Below are 15,972 nucleotides of genomic sequence, written 5' to 3'. Positions count from 1 at the left end.
TAAGATAAGATATGCCATTCATTTCACCTTTTTTATTGTCACTGAGTGTAAAAGCTCTAATAAACTTTAATCCAAGGTAAAAAAAAAAACAAACTCCAATAAAACACATTGCTTGAAACGAATGGCTTTTAAAACAAAAAAGGTCTGGTTATTGTTTCAGAGGTCGCGTTACGCTTGTGTTCTGAAGCGGTGTGCAGAGGACGGGAAGTTCACTGAGAGTGTAACAGCTTTCATTATGTGAACAAAATGGGGAAGTTGCTGTGGAGGATCCGGTGACCTGCGAACAGAGGCTCGTTTCTTGTGCGGTGGGCAAACTTCATTCTGGGGTACGGGGGGCGGGGGGTACCCCGGGCATAGAGCGAAACACCCCGCCGGGCCCTTACCCCCCAGTCCGGGCCAGGTGCCCACATGCTCCTCTGCTGCTGCTGCTGCTGCTGCTGCTGCTGACGGGGAGCCAGGCTGATTATGTGCTCATTACTCCGGCGGAGGAGAGGAGAAGGAGAGTGGGAGGGGAGCAGCAGGCTGCCTCCCCAGGCCTGCAGGCTCCCCAGGCCCCAACACTGCACTAATGAGAGCGGAGGGAGCGGATGGGCACACACAGGGGGCCGCGGATTACTGCCCGGGGCCGGGAGGAGCCGGGGAGAGAGCGACCTGAGGAGACACCAGCAGGGACTCTTAAAGCAGACCTGTGCTCCTGCAGCTGATCGCGTGTTCAATCTGACATGTGTGATTGTCTCGGAGCTGGACTTGCGTGTTTTGTTTTATCTGTCAGGACTCACTTGTGGGCTTATCTCTTACATTTTTTATGCATGCCGGCTCAGCGTGATGCCAGTGATAAGATTTTAGCCGCCTATTAGTTCGGGCCCTCGACAAGTCAAACTTCATCAGGGATTAATAAATCGTCCGCAAGCAGAGTTTTAAGTGCAAGTGATATTATCTGACATTTTTAACTGCTCAATCAGTAGTTAAAATCGGTTGATTGTTGCACTAATAAATCGCAGCGCTGCGTTGGCTACAAAAAGTCCAGGCGGGAAAAAATAAAAAATAAAATAAAAATCTTGTCGTGGTGCAGATTGGGTCCATAAGGCCTGTATGCTAATGGGAGGCTGCTCTGGCCTGAGATTCTCAATTATTCAACAGACAGGTTTGTTTAGCATTCAGTTGGTATTGCTTTTGGTGGTAATGGTCGAGGTGGGGTGTGAGGACTGGGAAGAAGGGAACAAGCTTTTTTTTCAGGAAGATACCTCTCCCCCACCGTGTGTACGTGCACACGCACACATACACACACACAGACGCACACACACTCACACACAAATGTCCAGAACCCCAAAAACCCCCATTTCAGCCCCTGTGTTCAGAGGGCTGCCTCTTCATGAATAATACATCAAAGGCGCTGCAGGGCCAGGTGATGCAGGACGGGGAACTTGTCAGCCCATCAGTAGTGACCGAGCCGGACCAAACAGGAGGCGAGGATAGGAGAGGAGAGGAGCGGGATCGACAGATGAGCCCGAGGAGGAGGAGGCATGGTCGTCGTCTTACAGCCATTTCCCACATCCTGCTGACGGCGACGTCACGGCTGCGTTCTGCCCTCACCGAGGACATCCAGTCACTCGCAGGAATTTGTCCATCAGGCCTATTCTCCGTGTCTTTACAAACGACACTGACTCGTTGTGTTACTCCGGATTAGAAAGAGCTGTGGCCGCCTAACAAGCCAGAACTGACCGGAGTGTCTTCCCCTCAGTAACTTATCGGATCACAGCACACTCACTGCTCAAATATGGGCTGAACTGCACTTGACAGGGGAACAAGAATCGCCCCTTTTGTTTCAATATTGTATTAGCGGTCGGAGCAATCAAGGCGCAGAGGAACTTGGTCCTGTCAGCGCATCACAGGTCACTTAGTCACTGAATTGTTTAAATGAATTGAAGTGGTACGGCCCGGAGCAGCATTCCTGAGATGCTTTTTTTTTTTTTGTTTCCCCGTGTGTTTCTGGTGTGTAACCTTCAGCTTTCAGAGCTGTACTACATTTCAAAATGGGATATTATAAGTGAAAGAGATGCTTTTTTTTCCCCCCCTCCTCACAAAGCAATACATATACTTGCTTTCGACCCATATTCTTTCAACAGACCTTTGACTGAGAGTCCGGTGAGAGTTTCTCGTTTTGCATTAGGCAGTGAACAACCGGGATCCATCATGAAATCAAAGGCTTTGGGAGGACTGAACTGAATACTGATCTGAAGTCTGCAATCCTGCTGGGCCACTGCAGAGACATGATCCTCTTCAGAAAAGCGATACGAAACCAGTGCTTTGATTTCAGTCGAACTCCGGGCGAGCAGACTCAGATCCAGCGCTGTCCGGCGAGTTCATGAGTAAAATGAAACCCAGATCTTGTTTATTATTGGTGGATTTACTAGAAGCAGGAAAAAAAAATGCCACCCTGTGTCTGTCAATTTACAAATATTTATTAGCATTCTAGATCCCGGTGAGATTTCTTCATGTTTGTGTCTGCATTCGCTTTGCTGATTTTGCTAACTCTTAATTTATTTAATGGCCGACGGGGATATTCAGGCCAGTAATCTGACGCTGCTCTGCGCTGTTATTATTCTAACCCAGAGTATTACTGCCGCTGACCTTTTTCAGAGGCGATGACCAGACGCAAAGCACACGTAGTCTGTGATGAATGGCACAGTTTTGGAGTGGTTGATTTTAAAGACATATGACACGGTCAGTCCCCTCTCGCGTCCGCTTCCTGTTGGCGTTGACAAACAAGGCTTGGATTTCTCAGCATGCCTGGCATTCTTTTCACCCTGTCTTTCCTGGAGTTTTGAAAGGCCTCTGAGCCTCCCACCCAGAATCGCCGAGCATAAAGACACACAAAGCTGCAGGGTTATTCAGTTTGTTCTAAGCTCTCTTCCCCATCGGCTGTTTGCCTAGTAATTCAATTCAGATGTGCAGGATCCAAAAACATGTTTGCTTGAATGAAATCCACCCCTCCACCCACATTGACCAAGGACTGTGCTTTTCTTAGCACCGTTCCAAGTTGGACAGCCAGGCAAGGTGCTGCCACCTCGGCCTTTTTAGCTTCAAACCCTGTTAAGAGACAGACGCCTCTTTTCTCTGCATCGGCAACTTTCAGCTGTTTTTTTTTTTTTTTTTCCCCTTCGTCTTCTTTTAAACCTTCCTGTTCCTTTGTCAAAACACTCCTAAGACCGGTTCTGAGTGTGTTTAGCCGAAAAGTTACGCACCGCTGCAGCCCGGGTTTACAACGAGCACGTCTGTGCGCCGAGCATGATTTCTGTCTGTCAGCGTAGATACCATCTGGTATCTGTCCTATCGCCGAGGTGTTGTTTATATTTAAAACACGGCTCGTGTTCCGTGTGGTTTTCTTATTACACTTTGCTTGTGGATCATGAAAGCAGACATATGATGCTGTCATGGAGTGGAGGAATATTACCTCTGCACATAAACCCAGTCAAAGGGAGGCATTGATACATTCCTGTTCAAATATTGCAGACACGACTGAGTCTTTAGCCTCGTTTCTTGATTTTACAAAACCAAAGTTCAGTTTTTGGCCTTGAACAGTTTAACATGTTTAAAAAAGTCTTATTGTGAGTTTTCCTTTTAAAGAGCGATTTGAATCAAAGACAGAAAATAACCTAACCGTCCATTTCTTGTTCCAAACAGACATGATATCGCAGATAGTCCTCAGTTCAGAAGTCGCAGGAGCGGCACGCTTCGTTTCGCCCCATAATTCGGTGTGCTGCTGAGCCGAGAGGCAGTCTGGAGTTGAAACTAGTGCCTTCAAACTTAGAAATATGTTTAGAGCACACGATTCATGTATTCCAGGATATGAATAATTAATCGGCATCATTTCATATTCTCACTGAACTGCTTCCCAAAATGTGTTGGCACCCAGGTCTAGAGGTCTCAAACAAGCCTCACAATATAGGGAAAAACCCATCCAGGCATATTGTACACCAAGCAGCACAACAAAGCACAACTCAAATATACATGACATGTGGGACCTGGGATTTTAACCTAGTAAGTCAACACAATTTCTGCCATGAACCTTCATCAAAGCTTTTTTTTTTGTGTGTGTGTGTGTGGTGTGTGAAAGGATATTCCCTGCGCCTCATTGTATGCATTGACCTTATATGCTCCAAGTCCAGAGAAACAGAAACGTCCCGGGCTCGGAGATCTTAATATATCCGTGTTTAACACCAGTAAATATTTTCCTCGCTTCGTCTGGTATTACCTGAATCAAAGCGCGCTTTAGACGCGAGAGAGAGACCAATTTGCCGAAGATTTAAAAAGGAGGAAAAAAAGGTTGGACCTTCCTTTTAAAAAAAAAAAAAAAAAAAAAAAAAAACAGTGGCAGAAAAAAAGAAAAAAAAAAAGCTGAGATTTGGAACAATTCTAAGCAGCGTGAAGCAAGAGAGTGTACAGAAGTCTCAATGCAAACCTTGTTCCCCAGCAGACCACGTTGGGGAGAGACAGAGGTTGAGAAGGGGGTGGGGAGGGATATTGAAGAAAGGTTAGCCTGGAGGAACAAGACTCCTTTCTCCCCTCCCACCCCTTGACCCTCCCATGTGACAAGTTGAGCCAACAAGTGCTCCATTCAGCCCGGCAGCCAGGGGAAATGACTGCTAGTCCGAGCGCTGCCTAATGAAAGTAGAGACGCCGGTTATTATTATTGTCTTCGTCATCCCCGCCGCGGCCGTGGAGCCGCTCACATCTTGGCAGGAGTGTGAAACCCTTTCACTGTGTATGAAGTATCGTGGAAATAACTAGAATGCACGCCGCGCACGTGAAGGGAAAGCTCATCTGTGGACCGGCTGCTCTCCGCCACTTATCTCCAGCCATACAGAATTTTAAGTGATTTTCCAACATTAGTAACATTTGTAATCCAGACAGCGGGAGAGGACGTCTCCACATGTTTATCTCCATCCAGTTTACCTTCGCGTAAACGTGTTTGCTTGTGGCTTCGCCGGTGCAAAATTTGGACTCGGCGGCACCGTTGTTTTTCTCGTTGGGCTGAACAAACAGTTCTCTCCTCAACTAAATGACCGTAATGATCTTGGCATGTGTCTGCAAGGCTTTTTACTGCTCCTTGGTGCCGGTCCAGATTGCATCACAGGGCCGGTCACACGCAGGAACTGTGATGTTTACCATATCCAGCTATTCTCAAATAGTGACCTATTTACTCAATGCACTGCTTTTGCAGAATTATCATTAGATATTATCTACAGTGTGGATTTTTAGGTGAAGCTAAAACCCCACTGGTATAAAACAAACTAAATGCAACAAATTCATGCTGTGTGCTGATTTTACTCATGTTGTTTTGGATGCTATATTTCACATTAGACTTGTGGCTCACCTCTAAACTCAGGAACTGTCTGTTCTCTCTTCAGTCCAATAAAGTCCCGGTGGTACAGCACGCTCCCCACGTCCACCCGCTGACGCCCCTCATCACCTACAGCAACGAACACTTCTCCCCCGGCACGCCGCCGTCGCACCTCTCGCCAGAGATCCTCGACCCAAAGACAGGTGAGGCGTCTGACGGACGGCAAAGTGAATTTAGAATATATGAAATGGTGCAAACAGTCATTTAGGAAGCCAGAGAAAGCAGGCAGCAGGCACTCGGACGCTCGCAGACAAATGTTCTGCTAATGATGTTCGCAGGGTCAGGATATTTTGATACGGAAACAATGTTTCTGACAGGTTTTTTTTTCTTTTCCCCCCCCCCAAATTCTGCTACTGTCTGGAACAGCCAGCTCCAGCTGCTGTGCACATTTCGTATTCTGTCTCAAAAACTGGTCACATTTAAAAATAATCTAGTAAACAGCGAACTCCGTCACCTCGTCATATACACATGCATGCTGCATTTCGTAGGTGTTTATTTTAATGTGTGCCTCACCTGCAGGTATTCCTCGAACGCCTCACCCGTCGGAGCTGTCTCCGTACTACCCTCTGTCTCCGGGCGCCGTCGGTTCGATTGCACACCCTTTGAGCTGGTTCATGCCGCAGTAAGTCTCTTTTTCTTCCACTTGTGGAAAACACGAGTGTTTCATAAGTTGTTCTGATCTATTTTTTCCGACGCTATAGTGGGGTGGGTCTGAAAAAAGCTGTTTTGCGTTTGAGTCCACTCGCCGTGAATTGGCGTGTTATTGCAGCAGTTAAATCCTTGATGTTATCTGACTAACTGTGCTGCTTGTGGTTAACTTCAGACAACAGCGGACTGACACAAAGCTATCAAGACACAATAAAGTCAAATCAAGCATCTAAAAAAAAACATTTGTTGCATTTTTTAATCACACATTTGAACTGCAGATGCTCAATACTGTGACAACAGCAATTTAAAACGATTCAGTTGATCGGGAGGAGTTTATGAACCTTTATGGATTCTGCTACGGGTCTTGTAATCAATTGCAACGGTGCTGTTCCACGAGCAGGGGATTTGAGTTGATGAGTGGAGGATTAGTGCTGGTGGGTTAGCTGTCAGCCGTGTTTGATCCACCTCGCACTGGAGCTTTGGGTTCAGTCGGCCTCCCTCTGTCTCCCAGGCAGGGCCAGCCCATGTACTCCATCCCTCCGGGGGGATTCCGTCATCCCTATCCGGCGCTGGCCATGAATGCATCCATGTCCAGGTGAGTGGATCATGTTCGGTAACTCTCCCCCACCCCTCCCATAAAGGAGACATCCGAGATCTGCTGCTTCCATGACGTGCTGTAATCACATTTGTTTTTTTGTTTTTTTTCTCACTTGTTAAAACTGCGTTTGGAGGATGTGGCATTTAAAACAGAGGTTGTTTGGAAGGAAAAATGAAGAGCGTGCTTTCCCTCATACGAGTCTGGATGGGGATTGTGAACAGGCAGCAGTGTCAGGACTACAGATTCATGCGAGGATTTCAGAGACAGGTTCAGCGTCTTAAACCGAGCGAACACATTATTGGCATTCAGCGCTCCTCTCTCGTCTTTTCTCTCAGAACTAAACTTCTGTGGTCAGGACGGCGCTCTGAGTCACTCCGCCACGCACATACACACACATAATGCGGAGATGAAAGGGCTTGTGAATCGATTAGGACAAATCAAAGCTCATCTGAACCTACACGTCCCATCAGACTAAACTCTCTGACCCTCTGTCAAAATTGGGCAGATTTGTAGCGAGCCTTCCGGTGTTAGTATGAGATGAAATATTCAGCAGGGTACTTCTGATCAATAGCACGTGGCTCTCCATCCTGAGGTGAACTCATCGCAGTCTTAATCTACCTTTACAGAAATCTCTACTCCGTCCAATGCATTAGATTTATTGAATTACAAATGTTTCACCAATCCTCATGACCTCCGCTTTCTTATGAATTAGAAATGGATTTCATAACTTTTAAAGAGGCAAAAACCTGCAAAAAAAACAAGTTCTTGTGAGCGAAACTTCTACCAGGCCTTATTTTTGACATTATTTGTTGATCAGACTCATAAAGATCTTGATTTTTAAAGTTTCTTATGAAGTGCCAATTAACGTAAGATGAAAAGAGATTTACTGTGTATCAGTGACAATATAGATGAATGCGAATGGGAGCAGGATTTTCAAAACATGGAAGCGTGCCATCACTCAGAGCGGTCTCCAGTGGTTCACTGGGGGATAAGTAGGATGTTTACAAAGATACTTGGTAAAGGTTGATTATCATGGGGATGTTATGGCACCTCCCTGTTTACGCAGTATAAATTATTAAGTGTATCAAAGCTGGAAAAAAAAAAGAAAACATGCCTTGAATATTAGGCTTATATTTAGACACATTTTAACTCTGCAAATTAAAACAGTTTTATAAATTACATTTTCTTCTTTGGAAGGGTCTGGAGCCATTTTTCTACTAAGTGAAAAGGAAATTCAACCAGTTACTTGGAAATTAACTTTTGCTCTACTTTGAATTGTCCCAGTAAACTGACTCTGACTTATTAATACACAAAAGTAACTTTGTGTGGGCATAAAAAGAAAATTCACCTCAGGTCAAATCAGTTAGCTGGAGGAAAATCATCTGTAATCTGGAATTCAGTGTTTTTTTTGTTTTTTTAATAGAAAAACAGCTGCCAGCTGAAGAAACGCTAATGTGGATTTAAGGCTGATATGTTGCTCATAAACTAATGTTAAAGTTACGGGTGGGCAGACGTTCTTTCATGAAGCTGGCAGGAGAAGTGAGTCAGTCCAGGATTAATGAGTCTCTGGTAAACGGGAGTTAAAAGGAATAGTAACCATTTTGCTCCCGTATAACATATAACTCTCAAAATAGAAATGAGTTACTAACATGTCCTTACCTTAGAATGAGCTATTTCCAGCTGTGTTTTATATGTTGCAGGAGAGTTCAAAGCAAGTTTTCTAACTTTGTTTGCGCAGCATTGTTCCTCAGATGACACAGTTTCGGCCATAAAGGATTTGAAAAGCTGTGTTTATCACGCATTTACATTATCCTGTGAAATGTCCGTCACGGCCATCTGCATAACAAGTCGGCCCCCTTAATCAGAGGACCGTTTCCATCTAACATTAACCAGAGTGTGTTCGACACACACAGTACGCAGCTTGATTTCCCCTCTTTGTCCGCTACAATGCTCCTTTGTATTAGTGATTGGAAATTGAGAGACCCTTTGTGAAGGTGTTCTGTGTGGACGGCTGTCAAAGTGCTCTCCGTGGTCTGGAAACGTGGTAAGGAACGGGGTTTCAGGTGTCACCGCCATGCCGTCACCATGGTTACAACACACTCCACTTTTCTTCGGCCATTGGCGAATAAAGGGGCTTTTGAAAAAGTCTTTATTTGAACAAAAAGCAAGCATGTTACTCATTGTGTGTATGAATTTAGTCTAGACAGAGGCGGTAGGCGCGAGCAAATTTCGCCCTGAGGGAAAGGCACGGCGGCCGCTGCGTGCCAAGTTAGGTGAACCTTTCCCTGTCAGGCCGACAGAAGTTTTACAGCAGAACCCGGCTGAAAAATTCCGCCCTGTTTCGCCCTCGCAGCCTGGTGTCCAGCCGATTTTCCCCTCACATGGTGACTCCACCTCCGCACAGCCTCCACCAGACCGGCATTCCACACCCCGCCATCGTCTCCCCGGCCATCAAGCAGGAGCCCAGCGGCGACAACATCAGCCCCTCCATGCACGCGTAAGCACGCCTCTAATTTTTCATAACGTCTTCCTTTGTTTTGTCGATTTTTACCTGAGCTCCTCCGCCGCTCGACTGCCATTAACGAATACCCTTGCAATGTTTCGGGCTAGCAGAAAGTCCCCCGTGCCTCCGAAGAAAGAAGAGGACAAGAAGCCTCACATCAAGAAGCCTCTGAACGCTTTCATGTTATATATGAAGGAGATGAGAGCCAAAGTGGTGGCAGAGTGCACTCTGAAGGAGAGTGCGGCCATCAACCAGATCCTTGGCAGACGGGTGAGCAGGCGCAGAAAAAAAACAAACACAAACGTGGGAATCGCACCTGCGTGCGCGTTTCATAACCCTCGCCCCGCGTCTCTGTCCGCAGTGGCATTCCCTGTCCAGAGAAGAACAAGCCAAATACTACGAGCTGGCCCGAAAAGAGAGGCAACTGCACTCCCAGCTCTATCCTGGATGGTCAGCGCGAGATAACTACGTGAGTCGCACATTTTCACGCTCTGTTGTCATATCAATGAGGACAGAGAGTTGAAAAAAATAACTGTTTTCCTGTCAGGTTCAGTCAGATATGATGGTATCGGTTAATTATAGAAGCCACAGGCTCGATGTCATTAACTGAAGATGCCCAGCTGCTTTGACTTTTGCAGCGAAAACACGTTTTTAACAGCATTGTTTCATCTGCGCAGGGAAAGCGGAAGAAGAGGAAGAGAGAGAATAAACCAGACTCAAAACCAGAGGGTAAGTAAAGGGGCCGTTTTCTTCCTGACTGGCGCTATTTTGTTTTGTTTTCTTAACAATCGACAAGAAGGAAAAAACTGACGAAAATGAAGCAGAAGACGCTTTTTTTTTTTTTTTTTTTCCTCCAGAGCTCAGCGCAACATGTGGCTGTATTTGAATATATTTGTTCACCTTTTTTTTTTTGTTTGTTTTTTGCATGATTTGGTAGCATTTACTAACATCTTTCCCTGCTTTTATACTTCGACAAGCAGCTTATGAGGTTCAGTGCTAATAGCGGCAGGTATGTCTGCTGTTGTTCAGCCCTAATTATCCGAAATAAGAGAACTTTCCACTCTTTAACATACATCTTGTAGCATGTTCTTCCCATGCATACCATGTGAAAACGCCATGAACATCCTGTTTTGCTCTCCTTGTCGTAACGTGTTTGAGAGTTGATGCGAAGTGTCACGTTTCAAAAGTTTCATGTCATATCTGTGCTTGAAGTAATCACTCATTCACTTCTGTCAGCCGCAGCATTGAGGGACTGAGGGACTTGAACCAGATTTGGAGCCAGCGGCGGATCCATAATTCAGCCTCCTGACTGCTTGGTTCTGTTTTGTTTTTTCCCCCAGACTTCTCGATAAGGAGCAAGAAGCAGTGCGTGCAGTACCTGCCCTCGGAGAAGATGTGCGACAGCCCCGCCTCGTCTCACGGCAGCATGCTGGACTCTCCGGCCACCCCCTCGGCGGCGCTGGCCTCCCCCGCCGCCCCCGCCGCCACCCACTCCGAGCAGGCCCAGCCGCTGTCGCTCACCACCAAACCGGAGGGCCGCATGCACCACCACTTCTCCCTACCGGGCAAGGCCTCCGGGTCTTCCTCCTCCTCTTCCTCCTCTTCCTCCTCCTCATCCTCCTCCTCCTCTTCCTCCTCTCAGCCCACCATCTCCATCCCCATTGGTACATCAGGTAGCCAGTCGAACGCGCCCCTCCTCACCCGGCCCATCCCGTTCACCTCCCTGCACCCCTCCATGCTGTCCCCGCCGTCCCCCTTCCACCAGGCAGCCCTCCACTCCCATCATGCCCTGTTTCAGTCGCAGCCGCTCTCGCTGGTCACCAAACCAACCGAATGAAATCCGCAAAGTCAAATTCCTCCCATTTATTGTGCTGTATATTGCTCTTCTTTAAAAATAGGTATTAGAACAACTTTTTTTCTAAATAATGAAAAGGAAGAAATATTATTGGTCAATATTTGACTGTCTCCTTTTCTACATCTCTCAATGGAAAAAAATGTATTTTTTGTAAAGTTTACTGCAGAACTGGTTTCTTTCTTCTTTTTTTTTGTTTTTTTGTTTTGATGCATTTATCCAATGAACCTCTTGTATAAAAGACCCAATGTACATAATGTTTCTTTATAAAAGCAAAAAGAAACAAAAACACATTTTCTTTTTAGCCAAAATCTGATTAATGTTAGAATGAAGTTTTAAGTCATAGTACTGGCCAATAATTGCTGACCCCCCCCCCCCCCCCCCCCCCCCCCCCCCCCCCCTTTTCAATTCACAAGTGTGTGCCCCTTCTTTGACATGTTAAATAAACATTTGAAATTGTTTCTTAAATGAAATGTCTCTGCCCGTCTTTTCATGCTCTGTCTGTTTTAATGGGAGAAACATCCTCAACAAGGCAATGCAGTTTGCATTATTTTTGTCATTATAGTGACCACGGTGCAACAATTATTCCTTTTTGCAGGTGTTGAGAATGTGGATTTAATGAGAGGTGTCGTTTCATCACATGCACACCTGTCTTTTTTTTTTTTAATACTTGCATTATGTTCTCCTTCTAAACAGGGAACATCTTCACGAAAACCCTGCTGTTAGTGGTAAGGACTTAATGTTTAATAAAGCAGAATGAGGCTAACCGCAGTGGAAACGAGTGCCTGAACCAGGGTAACGAAATCCCAAGCCCAAAATATATACAAATAAAAAGAAATAATGGGCTTCTGCTCCGTCTTGGATTGGAGCGTCCCGTAACAATGACAGGAAAGCAGGTCAGTCTCATCGCCGCTCAGCGAACCCTGCTCGCGCTCCCTGTTCCTTTTGCACTTTTTACTGCATCTTTATTCACCGTTTGGCACGCTGCTTAGGCTTTAATTAACTCGGAGGTAATGGGATGGAGCCCTGGGGACCTCATTAGGCATTTCAATTAGTGAAAAATACACAAGGTAGGTTACAGTTTTTGGTGGCTTTGGAGATGAGGAGCGGTGCCAGGGTTGGTCCAATTACGTCCGAGCTGAGGGGTGACCAGCCTGGAAGAGCCCACCGACAGCCCCCCCACCCGCTAATATGTTCAAGGTTGACCAAGATATCACCTAAAAAAATCATTTACAAAGCTGGGAAATTAAACCCAGTAATCCTGATTATGAACTTTTACCCAGACAGGGTCAGGTGGAGACCGAGTGGAGTCACCTCACGATGGCAAGACAACATGAAAACAAAACATCTTTAGCTTTACAGGTGATTCAAACACATTCGATTAAGTGTAACTGAGACATAAAACTAGTACTTGATCACTGGAGGTGTGCTAGATGTGCTCAATATGGGCCTCTACTAGTGAAAATAACATTTTTGCTGCCCTCACAATAATAAAATTTGCCCATATCTGCATTAAACTATTAACTGACTAACTTAAGTTAGAGTTATTATTTATTGTTTATTTGTGATGGGATCAGTGGTCAGTGTGATATAATCGCATGTCTTTCAGAACCCCCACCCAATCTTTAAAAAACAGTAGACAAACGAGCTGAGGATGAGCTTTCCGCCTCCCACCAAACTGTCAGCTCTCCCCCGGCTCTGTTTTAAGGAACCATTAGCCATAATAAGTCTATGCTTGTTTGCCATTCTCCTTTACATCATTCCTGGCGCCAGGCACTCGCTCGGCGGTGCCACGGCTGCCTGCTCGGAGCCACCTCACCGATCCATCAGTGAAATTACAGGTAATGAGTTGTCAAAACAGCCGGCGAACCCACCTCCTCAAGGCCATACATCCAGAGCGATGTTCAATTCTTCTAATGCATGTCCTTATTATAACACTCAGTCCCCAAGTGAGTGGCTTCAAATGTGCTGAAAAATACATTCTTTTTTCTTTTATTTATGTTCTAATGTTATACGAGTCTGCATTTTGAGGAGAATCCCATTGAAAGCGTTCATTTGATTGTTAAAACAAACTGAATTTGCTGAGGCAAACGACCAGCGTGGAAATGTTAAGTTAAGCCTCCCGTGTTCCAGTCGGAGTGTAATGTGCCACTGTTTATCTCTAATAACGTGTCTGGATGCTCCTCCACTCAACATCTGCCATGTAAGCACGAGGTCAGATTTAATTCATGTTAATTTTTGCTCATTAAATTCTTCCAATCTCTTGCCAAGGTTCTTTTTTAGGCCTTCCTTTGATCTTGAATTTATTCCAGGTTAACCATTAGATGCTTCACCTGCGTCATATTGCTCCTAGCTCTGCTTTATTTCCTTTTTATTTTTTGTGAGAGTCACTAAAATAAATCGAAGGAATTCAACGGCAGAAATCAGTAAAACCACACAGATGGGTTTTATGTCATTGTTTTCAGATTAGCAATTGCATAAGCATAATCAGAGGAGGCTGATCCTATATCTGCCACTGACTCCTGTGACCTTATATTTCCGCTAATAACAGGATGCTTCACATGAGGTTCCCCAAAGTGATATTAATTGATTGTTTCTGTAACATTCACTGAGCTTAGCACGACTCAGCTGGTGCCTTTGTGACGACAGGTATGGCTGGCTGTGAGCTTAAGAACCTCCCTCATGTATTATTCATACCTGTTTGACCTTAAAGATGGAAATGCAAATGCGTGTCAAGAATGAGCGGGATCGCCGGACTTTTCAAATGCCAAATAGCCTGCCACAATTAAGACATATTCATTACAAGAACCCGCAAGGTCCCTCGCACCCAGCTGAGATGTAAAACACCTCCAATTAACATTTAGATCATTATCTCATCCCTAAAGCACTCTGCACACTTTCAATTGTCACGAGTGTGTTGATGTCGGAGCAGTGGTGTATTGACTTTACTTCAGGGCCTTTTGCTTCTGTCGAGTAAATGCACATTAAAAGTTGTTATCAAGTAATATAGATCATGAAGAGTTGTTTTCAGAAACCTCAATTATGCCACAGGTGAAGAAACATGAAGAACATTGGTCAGTATTTTTTTTTTTAGCTGCTCTGTATATCAATACTGCCATCTGCTGATAAGGTCAAACACTGACACAAACTTCATGCCAGCACTGCACCTCAGGATGGCAGTACCAACACAAGCATGGCCTCCTTCACGCTTCTTTCACAGCAAATCATTTCAAAAAACGAAGAGCGTGCACGACGAAAGATAGATCTCTCAAATGCTAAAATGTTCTCTTTGTCAGACAGTTAAATTCAGCGCGCTGCTGGAAAGTGTACGTACAATGGAAGGATGTCGTCCTTCCATACAGCGACGTCTGCATCTGCATCTGCTCCAAATATTTGGATCCCCCTTTGTTTCTATGTATGTTCTTCAGACTAAAGTAAATAATGCAGTCATGAAAGTCGAGCGCTGACCTTCCACTGACTGCCCGTGTGTGTTTATGCCGAGAAGCACAGACTCAAAGTGCTCGAGTCAGCTGGAGCAAACATGTGGAGCTTCCTCAAACATGTAAACACAGAGATGTGCAGGCATGTGTGAAGGAAAAGTGCTGTGACAAACACTGAAAAGGGGAAGAGGAAGCTTTGCTTCGGCAAAACAGTTTTCATACACATCAACGTAGCGCAGTATTTTTGTGACACGTGAGAAGCAAATGTTTTTTAACTCATGACCCCGTAATGCAATACTACACTGAATTTCTTCCTGAGGTCCAGTGGGAAACAAGTGTGCTGGTGTGGTATGTTGTGTTGCTCTATCCATACATTTGAATAAAATACGTTTACATTTATGTTTGTAGAGTAACACAATGTGAATTTACAGTTTACCTGTTCTAAAAAAAAAACCTTTGACAGTTAAATAGCAAATATGTCATAATTTGTTCTGTTAATGTGTTTAGGACATTAAACTTGTTGTTTGCGAGTACTTTGACATTTGACAGGAATTAAACAGAAAAAAATAAATACAACAAGAAAGTTTTTTAGTTAAATGAATGGCTTTTTAGATGTGCTGTTTAACTATGCACAAAACACAGTATTTCAGATTCTTTCCATACTTGTGGCAACCCAAATAAATTTTCCCCAAACTTCCCTAGCTGCTGCATTCAGGGGTCACAGAGGATCATCTGATTCACACGTTACCCTTCATGGCACAACCTCACAGCCTGTGACATACATACATACAAGTTTAACCACCAAAGAACTGTACAATAAGCTGATGAAAGACTTTTTAAAACCTAATAAATTTTAAAATCTCAGGTTTTATTAATTCATAATATGTGTTGCACAAATTAAAACGAAGGAGAGGATCCACTTGTTGGGTGCACTGGGATATTGTTGGTGTATTTTGGGAGATGTTAATATTACTTGCAAAACTGCACTTAGTATTCCCTTTGGAAAATTATTTTTTTCTGTGTCTAACCTATTCTCAAATCCAAAGTGTGCTTCATTGCCAATTCTGTTGTACATACAAAACACACAGTGGAATCAACAATTGCAGCTCACTTGCCTTGCTGTGGCATAGACACATATCACCTCAAAAACAAAATAAAAGTAAAGAGTAAAGGTGAGGACAAAGAGTGCAAAAAAAGTTAAATATAGAAATTAAAAGTGTCGCAACGCTACAATATCATTAGTTGGTGTTCCACAGCGTAGTGAATGTGCTGATTATAACGTGTCCACCAAAGTGTTTTGGGGTTGTTGGATTTTCTATTTGATGAGTTTGACAAGGGGAACCAGAAATACCATTCACTTTCATTGTGTCCATCCCAAAAACCTTCCCCGACTCACCTCTGAATAAACAACAGCTCGCCCTCACAAAAACAGTAAGTATGCTGTTCGAAATGACTAAGGAATTGCGCTAAATGGGCCAATTTGCCAAAATGTTGAAGTATCGCTTTAACTACTCAGTCAAGAAGCAA

The 15,972-nt window shown here is 44.5% G+C and overlaps 1 protein-coding gene across 2 annotated transcripts in view; it reads left to right on the top strand.

Annotated features, from left to right (window-relative positions):
- Positions 1–11,291, top strand: part of tcf7l1b (transcription factor 7 like 1b) — a 32,327-nt gene extending 21,036 nt beyond the window's left edge. Inside the window, exons 5-12 of one of the 2 annotated variants that reach the window (XM_030104441.1) lie at positions 5,412–5,547; positions 5,924–6,026; positions 6,564–6,647; positions 9,004–9,147; positions 9,264–9,423; positions 9,515–9,622; positions 9,831–9,882; positions 10,494–11,291. In XM_030104441.1, coding sequence (XP_029960301.1) covers positions 5,412–5,547; positions 5,924–6,026; positions 6,564–6,647; positions 9,004–9,147; positions 9,264–9,423; positions 9,515–9,622; positions 9,831–9,882; positions 10,494–10,990 — 1,284 coding nt within the window. In that variant the 3' untranslated portion in view covers positions 10,991–11,291. Of the gene's footprint in view, positions 1–5,411; positions 5,548–5,923; positions 6,027–6,563; positions 6,648–9,003; positions 9,148–9,260; positions 9,424–9,514; positions 9,623–9,830; positions 9,883–10,493 lie in introns of both variants that reach the window. The other variant, XM_030104440.1, reaches the window with a different exon arrangement.
- Positions 11,292–15,972: the final 4,681 nt, after the last annotated feature.

Source organism: Salarias fasciatus, chromosome 12, assembly GCF_902148845.1.
Source record: "Salarias fasciatus chromosome 12, fSalaFa1.1, whole genome shotgun sequence".
Lineage (NCBI taxonomy): Eukaryota > Metazoa > Chordata > Actinopteri > Blenniiformes > Blenniidae > Salarias > Salarias fasciatus.
The sequence above is the reverse complement of the archived record's forward strand: the minus strand, read 5'-3'. Positions and strand labels throughout refer to the sequence as shown.